This window comes from Schistocerca gregaria, chromosome 4 (genome assembly GCF_023897955.1).
Source record: "Schistocerca gregaria isolate iqSchGreg1 chromosome 4, iqSchGreg1.2, whole genome shotgun sequence".
Lineage (NCBI taxonomy): Eukaryota > Metazoa > Arthropoda > Insecta > Orthoptera > Acrididae > Schistocerca > Schistocerca gregaria.
In genome coordinates, this window is record NC_064923.1 from 370,476,228 (window position 1) to 370,486,609 (window position 10,382).

The 10,382-nt window shown below is 37.4% G+C and overlaps 1 protein-coding gene across 1 annotated transcript in view; it reads left to right on the top strand.

Annotated features, from left to right (window-relative positions):
* Positions 1-9,098, top strand: part of LOC126365870 (uncharacterized) — an 82,559-nt gene extending 73,461 nt beyond the window's left edge. Inside the window, exon 7 of the mRNA XM_050008559.1 lies at positions 4,141-9,098. Coding sequence (XP_049864516.1) covers positions 4,141-4,310 — 170 coding nt within the window. The 3' untranslated portion in view covers positions 4,311-9,098. The remainder of the gene's footprint in view (positions 1-4,140) is intronic.
* The last annotated feature ends 1,284 nt before the right edge of the window (positions 9,099-10,382 follow it).

Sequence of the window (10,382 nt, forward strand, 5' to 3'; positions counted from 1 at the left end):
ATTGGCAGAATTTGAACAGGTGGAGGTCATTGTGAAAGGAGGGGTGGCAGCCAGAGGTGGGTAATTTGATGGTAAGGTCATTAGGAAGGATTCCATGAGACAAGCAACAATGCAGGAACAGTATGTGGGACTGGTATCTGTCTGGGGATAAGGAGACTTTTCTGTATTGACACAGATCTAGGTCCCCCATTTGCTTCACCTGTTCCTACTCAAGCCAGTGAGTCACCTCTCTAGACATTGACCCCCACCTCGAAGATGGCTACATCAGTACCTCCATCCATATCAAACCTACTAACCATCAGCAACACCTCCACTTCGACAGCTGCCACCCGTTCCAGACAAAGAAGTCCCTTCCGTACAGCCTAGCCATCGATGGTTGTCGCATCTGCAGTGACGAGCAGTCCTTCTCGAAATATACCGAGGGTCTCATTGAATCCTTCACTGACAGCAATTATCCTCCCGACCTTGTACAAAAACAAATCTCCCATGCCTTATCTCTCCAGTCTCCCACCACCTCCCAGAGTCCCACCGTCCGGCCACAGAGGAGGACTCCCCTCGTAACTCAGTACTACCCAGGATTGGAGCAATTCTCCACCTGAGTTTCGATTACCTCTCATCATGCTCTAAACTGAGAAATGTCCTGCCAACTGTCCTTCTCACCCCTCCCACAATGGTCTTCCGCCGTTCACCGAACCTACACGATATACTCGTCCATCCTTACACAACCCCTGCTCCCAATCCCTTACCTCACGGCTCATACCCCTGTAATAGGCCTAGATGCAAGACGTGTCCTATAAATCCTCCCAGCACCACCTACTCCAATCCAGTCACTAACATCACCTATCCCATCAAAGGTGGGGCTACCTGTGAAACCAGTCGTATGGTCTACAAGCTAAACTGCAACCACTGTGCTGCATTCTACTATGTAGGCATGACAACCAACAAGCTTTCTGTCCCCATGAATGGCCACAGACAAACTGTGGCCAAGAAACAAGTGGACCACCTGTTGCCGAACAAGCTGCCAATCATGTTATCCTAAATTTCAATGACTGCTTCACAGCCTGTGCAATATGGATCCTTCCCACCAACACTTTTCTGAATTGTGCAGGTGGAAACTTTCCCTGCTATACATCCTGTGTTGCTGAACACCCTCCTGCCCTCAACTTTCGTTAGTCACTGTCCTCACCCATCTAGCCCCTTCCCTGCTCCCATTCCAGCACTACACAGCTGTCATTCCACCACCACACCCACTGTTTTTATTTATTTCTCTTCTTTTCCGCTACTTCTCTCCTCCTTCCCTATCTCTTCCCTGCCCTCCGCCTAACCTGCAGCACTTCACTGTCCGCCATCCCCACCATACTATCTCTCTCCCTCCCTGCCCCAGCCTCCTCCTTAACCAGTCGCCATTCCCAACATGCACTGGTGCTGCTGCTCGCAGAGTGGTTTCAGCTGCCTGGCACTGCAGTTGTGTGTGTGAGTTGCATTTGCGTGAGTGTGTGTGTGTGTGTGTGTGTGTGTGTGTGTGTGTGTGTGTGTGTGTGTGTGTGTGTGTGTGTATTGTTGATGGTGAGTAGCAACTTTCTTTCTCATACATTCCATCCTGGATTTTCCAGAGCTCATACAGATGCTTACTGACAGTTGTTCTTGCCATGGACAACTTGAAAATGGATTGGGAAAAGATTGTAGGATTGTTTTTCTGAAAATTCCCACTGCCTTACCCCTTATGATGCTCTGTTGAGTATATGTGTAGATGGATATGTACCTGTGGATGTTAGTTTTCTCAAAACTTTTGAAATTGCCTTTATGGTCAACGTTATGAGTTTGTAAATCCAAAACTTTCCTACTTGTTTTCATTTTGTATCCTGAGTTTAATCTTACCACAAAATTAAATGCTTCAATGATAAATCTGATATCAGAGATGCTGCTTGTCATCTTTGCTGCTTTAAGTATAGTCACTAGGTGGGTGCATTATCTGGCTTATATAAATATTTACAATATTTATTGAAATAATAAACCCCAAAATTCAACAGAGTTGTAGGTGATAGAGCAGTGGACTTGCATTCTGGAGGAGGAGGAGGAGGATTTCAATCACTGTCTGGCCGTACACATTTAGACATCTGTTTTTTCCTTAAATCATGTAAAGTGGATAATAAGTTTGTTAAGTTGGAAACATCAAACCAGATTTCCTGCCCTATCTTTGTCCAATTTGCGTTTGTGATCCTTCTCTAATGACCTTATCGGTAAGGGACCATTATTACTTAATCTTGCTTTCTTTCTCCGTTCAGAATTGGTAGAGTTATTTCATTGCTTTAGCGTATACTTAGCTACAAATTCCGTAGACAACATGACTCAGCCATAATGTACCAATATTGTTGCAGCTGCTACAAGTTATATAAGTGTGTAGTTTATGAGCAAATGGTCAGGTTGAATTGATGGCTTCCATCAAATTGTGCCCAAGGGCCAAGTAGATCTGTTGCTATCTTAACATTTTGTGATTGATTTTGGTCCCTTTTCTGATCTCATCTCTTTTGAATTGTACTGGTGAGAACACTCTTTGCAACACACTGTTCATTCTTGCAATTGACCAGACCCCAGTCACTGTAAGTCTTCGTAATCCATTTGACACTTTCCTGAGAAACAATCTCCGCTACTTCCAAATTATCAATGTAAGTGTAGACCAGATGTGGCTTGAATTCAAAGAAATAGTATCGACAGCAGTTAATAAATTAACTAACGATGGAGCCAGTCTCCCGTGGTACACAAAATCGGCAGAACACTGTTGCAGAAACAATGGAAAAAGAATGCAAAATTTAGATGAACGCAAAATATCCAAGATTGGCAACCCTGTACAGAAGTTCGAAATTTAGTGCAGACTTAAATGCATGAGGCTTATAGTGAAACATTGTCTTGAAACCTGGCAGAAAATGCGGTATGTTAGGTTGTTTGCAGATGATGCTGTCATTTATCGTCTTGTTAAGTCACCAGAAGACCAAAACAAATTGCAGAATGATTTAGAGAAGAATCTGTATGGTGTGAAAATTGGCAGTTGACACCAAATAATGAAAAGTATGAGGTCATCCACATGGGTGCTAAAGGGAATCCATTAAACTTCGATTACACGATAAATCAGTCAAATCTAAAGGCCATAAATTCAACTAAATTACAATTACCAACAACTTAAATTGGAAAGAAGACTTAGAAAATGTAACAGATCTACTAAAGAGACTGGCTATTCTACACTTGTCCGTCTTCTTTTGGAGTACTGCTGCGCGGTCTGGGATGCTTACCAGATAAGATTAATGGAATACATCAAGAAAGTTCAAAGAAGAGCAGCACATTTTGTTTTATCATGAAATAGGGGAGAGTGTCTCACTGACATGATAACAGGATCTGAGGTGAACATAATTAAAGCAAAGTCATTTTTCATTGTGGTGGACTCTTCTCATGAAATTTCAATCACTAGTTCTTTTTTTTACGCGAAAATATTTTGTTGGGGCTGACTTACATAGGGAGAAATGATCATCACAATAAAATAAGGGAAGTAAGAGCTCAAACAGAAAGATATAGGCATTAGTTTTTTTTAAATGTACTGTTTGAGAGTGTAATAATAGAGGATTGTTGTGAAGGTGGAACAATGAACCCTCTGGGCACTTAAGTGTGATTTGTGGAGTATACATGTAGATGTAGATGTACTTCTACCCTCCTCCTCCATTGCATTCTTCTGCTCCATAGTGGCCTCACACTCCATGTTTCTCCCCCATTCCACTTTAACTCACCCATGTATTCCTTTCTTTATTCTCTCTGACTGTGGATCTTCTATATCCTTTTGCATTTTTTCTGATGACCGCCACGCCCCACGCACACACACACACGTTGCCCTTGGTTCCCTGCATAGGTGCATGTGAATGAATGCTGTGCACCAGTACTACCTCTCATGACTAACTCTGTTCTTCCCTCTTCCAGCTCTGTGTCTTTCCCATGTTGTCCCAATCTGCAAAATATATGAAATGTGTTTACCATCTTTGAGTGTAAAAAATTTGTTGGTTATTAATAAATATGCAGTACATTAGTTCTATGTAATTGCAATTCTTTATCAGCAGGCAACAATTTTACTTATTTAGATATATTTTCTTGTTTCAGAACGTAGCCCAAAACCTTTCCTGTTGCTCAATCCTGAAGTGCGTCGGTTGAGTACAAGAAGCTCTGATGACAATGTTCAACTAGTTTCAAAGAATGACGAGTATGAAAGACGCTCTGATATGGACATAACCCCTAATTTACCACTCCTATTAGCAAAGCGATCATCATAATGTTACAAGAGCATCATATGCTCATTAATTAGAATAGTTTCAATACCCACTAGTCATTAATCGAAGCCCATTCTCTGATACATTGATTTGTATTGACATTTTGTTAATGTTTTTGGTAATTAATGTATGTATTTTGTATTGTACCTGTGAGTAATTATTCACCAAAATGTGACAATTTACTATGATCAGTTGTGTTATCTTACCTTAGGATCTTGTTGCATATGTGTGCTCCCTCTTTTTTTAAAAAAATATGTAATTACTATACAGGTAGTTTCTTTATCATTGTTAATGATCTCAATATTTATAAAAGATAGTGAACATAATACCAATGAATGAGCATCTGAACGATGTGCTCCACTGTGTTGGATTCTAGTCATATATTACATGACTGTAGGTTTCCTAAAACCAAAACTACATTCACAGTCATATTTGAACCACCCTCAAAATTTACATAATTATTTCATGATCTGGGGAAGGGGTGTGGTGGGAAGAATTAAGAGACTGTATATTTATACTTAATACAGTTTTAAGGGCAGTTTGTATTGAAGTATTGGTTAATTTCTTTTTTAAGACAGTTGTTAGTTGTATCATTTACTTAGAACCCTTTTTTTTTTTTTTTTTTTTTTTTTTTTTTTTTTTTTTTTTTTTTTTTTTAAAAGTGGAGTAATGTTGTATTGCCTTTTCTGTTCAAGGTGTGTTACAGTTCTCCTTTGCATATACTTTAGCAAAGACAGTTTCATTTGTCCTTATTTTTGCAGTATCACACACACACATTATTATTATTATTATTATTATTATTATTATTATTTCATCTGTGGTACATTTGTACTCTGATTTTTCCTTTTCTTCTCTCACTTTGTACTTTATGTAATTCATTTGTTCAGATTCTGAGAATACAAATGAAGCACTGCTATTCTTCTCTGTTGCTGCACTAGTGTTCCACACCACCAAATTTGTTACTTTATCCATTGATCTTGCACCTCACTTTTCCTATTTTTAATGTAATCACATATACATACTTTTTTGAAATTTTAGTCTTCCTTCATAAAATGCTTTAGTTATCTATGACCTGAGTGTGGATGCGTGTACTGAGACTCATTTAGTTTCATTTTACTTCTTTAAAAATAGTATTGGTGCGTTTGTTAATCTGAAACTCTGCAGAATCTTTGACCTACAGAGTTGTCACGTCAACAAAAATTCCATTCCTCCCGTCATGTGAGAGTGACTCCCAATAGCTTTCCTTATCGCCGTTTTGTCCTTCACTGTTAAAGCTATTTGCCAAGTGTGTATTCCAGTGTACACCACAGATTTATTTTTGTGATTAAAATAATATATGAATCATGAGCTTTGTTGAAAATTGAGTTAGGTGGTATGACAGCATCAGATTAAGCTTACTGTCCTGAAAGCTTCAAAATATCACCATACTTGATTCCAAATAGTTTGTTGTTGGCTTAACTAATTTTCAACCTACATCCCATGTCACATACACCCTGGACAGTAACTAATATACTTGGAGAAAAATGTTGAATTGTATGCTCACTTGTTCAATCATGTTAAAGTTAGATCGATAGGCAGAATCACTTAAACTGGAGCTGAAGGAATATTTGTGAATTACTATAATTGAGAATGTATGGTTATACTTGACAGCACAAAATGGCCAGCGGGAAGTGTGGTCGTCAGAAAAATGTGAGCGTAGAGATTAATAATAATTAAGAACATTGACTTATCTTGTATAGTTCACAGAAGCTCACAGTGATTCAGCGAGGAACCTGGGATTCTGGAAATGTGAAATTATTGCATGTTTCATGTGTTGTTGTTGAATTAATTTGGATTTTAAATTTGTCATATTGTGTGGCAATGGGCTTGCAATGTTCCAAAGGGTTCATTATTGGCTGTTCTTATAGATTGTTCAAAACTGTTATGAACCAGTTGTTAAGCAAAGCCATTGTTTCTGCGAAGCGTTTGTTTTAGTACTGACCACTCATGTCATTCAAAGCAGGATTCAGTTTCAGATCTTCCCTGGAAAAGTTTCTGTTTGTACTTAATTGGTTGTGACATTGTTTATGGCCTTTGCATTTTGTATGCCGTATTATTTCTCTCCTGTTTTCAGTTTCAAATGATAATTTGAGCAGAGACACATTTTTGAGATATTGAAACATGTTACTGTGAAAATATTTTTTTGAAAATTGCCAGTGATGTTTGAATTGCAACATCCTCACAGTTTGTAGTAGATTTTAAGGAATAGTAGTGCCTTCTGAAAGCTGCTTATACGAAATATTTGGAGCTTAGCAACAACTATTCTCTGTATTACAGCATGTTATTTACAGAACTGATATTCAGTGTGTGTATGTTCACAATAAAGCATAAATTCAGATTTATTACTCCTAAGATAAATCAGTGCTGGCTACATTGAGAGATTTACAGGTTTTTGAGATAATATATAAAAGTTATCTGTGGATTACAATACTGAAGATTCCATAAATTCAGTTGTTAGACCTGTTGAATCTCAGAAAGATATAAAATGTAACTTGAGAAGTGTTTGAAGTGTCAGTGACAAAATTTCACTCTTTATGGAAACTCTAGATTTTTAAAGGGTTTTGAAATGGGGGATGCTTGTTCATATATTATATGGATGTTTGTAGGGTACATAGTTTAGTACAAGCTATTCAGTAATCAGTCATTACAAACAGAAGATTGGTGTTAATACTTATTACAGTGTTTAAAAAAATTTAGCTTATGCAGCTCATAACAGTCCATGTTTTTACCAGTACGAGATCAGGTGACTTCCATTATATTTCCATTGTGGTTTGTACCCTTTATGCTTGGGATAAGGAAGGATCATCTGTGCGAGAACTGAATTACCCCCCTTGATACTTTAGCAGAAAATGGATTCCATTGATGCTTTTTAAGAGAGTTAAGTTCAGTTACTGGATGACTGTCAGGGTACCATTTCCTTTCGTGGTGTGCTTACGATTTGCATCAATCAGACTCCCTTTTCCTTGTCTCTCTCTACTTTATTCATGAGTACAGTGGCCTACATGTCTCTTTCAGGAAGAAAAATTTGTGTTTCTTTATTATCGTTTATCCTCAATAATGGAAATCATTGTAGCAGAAGTCAGATACATGCAGAAGTAACTTAAGAATGATGATGTGAGGCTGGCTTGGACTTCTGTGTTTTTTCTCGGCTATGGAATTGAGTTACTTTGTAAGTAACAGCAGACATGGCTGGTTGTTGAAGGCAGATAATACACCTTCCTCTGTGTGTACTGTTTGGAAGTATTAATCACAGCTTCCTTCCTTCTCCAAAGTGTATTACAAGGCTGTTACTTCTTTTTCTCAAGATTCAACTGCTATTGTTTCTTCAGAAATTATAAGTGAGAGAATTTCATTATAGTTTTCAGTGCCTGGCGAAACTGCCAAAAAAGAAAGTCCTTGTAGCTTGTTGTTTTTCAGTGTCAGTGATGTCTTTTTAAAAAGGCAACTAGCAGAAGTTGCTTTCAGTTAGCACACAGAGTTTGCATTTAATTTTATTAAACAAAGAAGTTTTTATATTTTTATGAAGTGTGTTAATGTTACAGTTTAGAATTTACAAATTCTGAATGGGTGCTATTATAAAATGTAATAATCAAATTAATCTTTTCAGTGAAAAACATACTGAGAAAGGAAGCATAACTAGAAGTTCAGCAACTTTATTATGGTGGCATGTGTACAGAATCACATGCTTTCATCTTATAGAGTGTATAACAAAGAAAACATTTAAGATTTAGAATATTGACTTTTTTATTAGTTTTTGAGGTAATATTATTGCCTCCAGCGTTTTATAAGGAAGAAGTGTTGAACTGTGTGCTTCCCTTTTCCCTTATGATATTGTCTTTGTGAATGTCCTGGGTGTCCATTGCATTCCAAGCTGTAATGTGCTGACAATGATTTTATTTGGGTGAGATTATCTGTTTTATTAATTTTTATTTTTTGTATGTGTAATAAAATGGCATCAGATATCATACTTTCTCTTTAACAATATGAGAGTGAAATGTGATATTTTTTCTGATATAGATGGTAAAGTTCTTCTGTCTACAAATATTAATCTGAAACTAGCTGTAAAACAGAAGGTAAAGACAAATCTAATACCTGAGGTGCTCCATTAGTTTTGGATTTGGTATGCTTCTCAGTGTAGTATTTGTGAAGTGGTGATGGAGCTGCAAATCATAAATTATTATAGGTTGTTACTATTTAATGAACAGCTCTTACATTGTAAGTTTCTATGCTATATGTTTCTGTGTACAGACTTTAGAGATATTATTTATCTGTTGAGTTGGTTCTCAATTGTTTGTCATGTGATTTGTTGCTTGGAGTGTGTGTGTGTCTGAAATGCTGCAGTCAAACTTTTATAGAACTAGATTGAGAAGAGTGTTTTTTCCTGTGATAAAAAAGTAAGAAAATTATTTTGTGGATAATTACTAAATGAGTGTCTTTACTTCTTCAACTTCAAGTGGTACTGTTGTGCTGATTTTATAAACACTTTGACAAGTGTGTTAAATTATGCATTGTTAAATAATGTTTAATACTCACATGTTTATATTTGCCAAAATTCTCCAAAGGGAGAAAGGATGCAAAATGTTTGTTTCAGATTCTTGTACTGTACAGTTTCAGTGATATATTATCAGTGTATAATAATGCAGTACAAACTTATTATGATTTTGTTAGAGCACAAAACAAGATTGCTGAATAAATGCTTCCAAATATTCTACAATAAAAGTCCACAAATATTTGTGTGTTGTTGCACTATAATTGGAGTGTCAAATTGATTTGATATGCACACATCAACCCTCCCATGTATTAAGAGTATTGATGGCATGATTACTATTGAAATGTTTATCATAAAAAACATGAAATACATTTCTTACTTCCCATTGTACATTAACATAAATAAAAAGTGGTTTCAGTCGAGGATAATGAAGTGCTGAAATCATGTACTGTATCCACGAATGTCACTATTAAGAGTGATTCACACTGGATGTAGATGGAACAAAATGTCAAGTCATGTCACAGAAATGCAAGGGGAAGGGGGCGGGGGGTGTTACACTAGGGTGGTATGTTACACTAGACCAGTGGTTGTCAAACCTTTTTGCTCATGAGCCAGTACTGACATTATGGGGCAGCACCATTACAGGGTGTATATGACCCGTGACAACCAGGAGATCTGGGAAAAACCTGGGAATTTTTTCATCCAGGAGAAAACTGGGAAAAACTAAGGAATTTTTTTAGAATTCTGGGAACTTCTTATTATTTTAGTTTACAGTTAAATTTTTGTAATTTTGACTAGTGAGAACCAGTACCCTAACAAAGGATATTAAGACTGTATCTCGCTACTGCAGGTTAATACTGCAGTAACAAAACATGAACGGGGGTGGGGGGAAGAAAGAAAACGACATACAAATAAATTGCAAAGGAAATGTGCCACATACAACAAAACACAATGCTCGTACAAGTATCTGCCAACAGCAAAATGTGTTAAATGCTTTAGGAAGACTATGCAGTGCTTCATAACAACAAATTGCCTCCGATGAGCGTGATGTCAGAATTGTTTACATTAGTTTCATTTGAGCAGTTGCGAGTGAGCTTTTACGCCTTGCGTAGTTGAATCACATATGAGAAGTACCTTCTCCCACTTCTGGGTGCAGAAGTGTGGCTGTTAGATGGCAGGCAGCCAGATGCTACCCAGAAAAATTTAACTAACGCACCCAAGCTGCCAGATTTGCACATATGTAAGAAACCCATTGAGGGGGTGGAGGGCTAACTCGGGTATCTTCCCTGGGCAACAATTACAGTGGAGGGTCAAATACATAGTCTTGAGGAAAAAAAACCTCATTTCACAAACACCTGCACATTGGTCTATTGATTATTCATATGATTTTGAAACACATTCCTGTTGGTTTTTGAACACATTCTAAGTTGATTTCCAAATGAATCATAAGTTGAGTTTTGAATGCGTGCATAGCGTATGTGATGTCTACCAGGGGAATCCCCGTCGCATCTGGAAATAAACTTTCCTGCAGACAAAAGAGGGCGGGG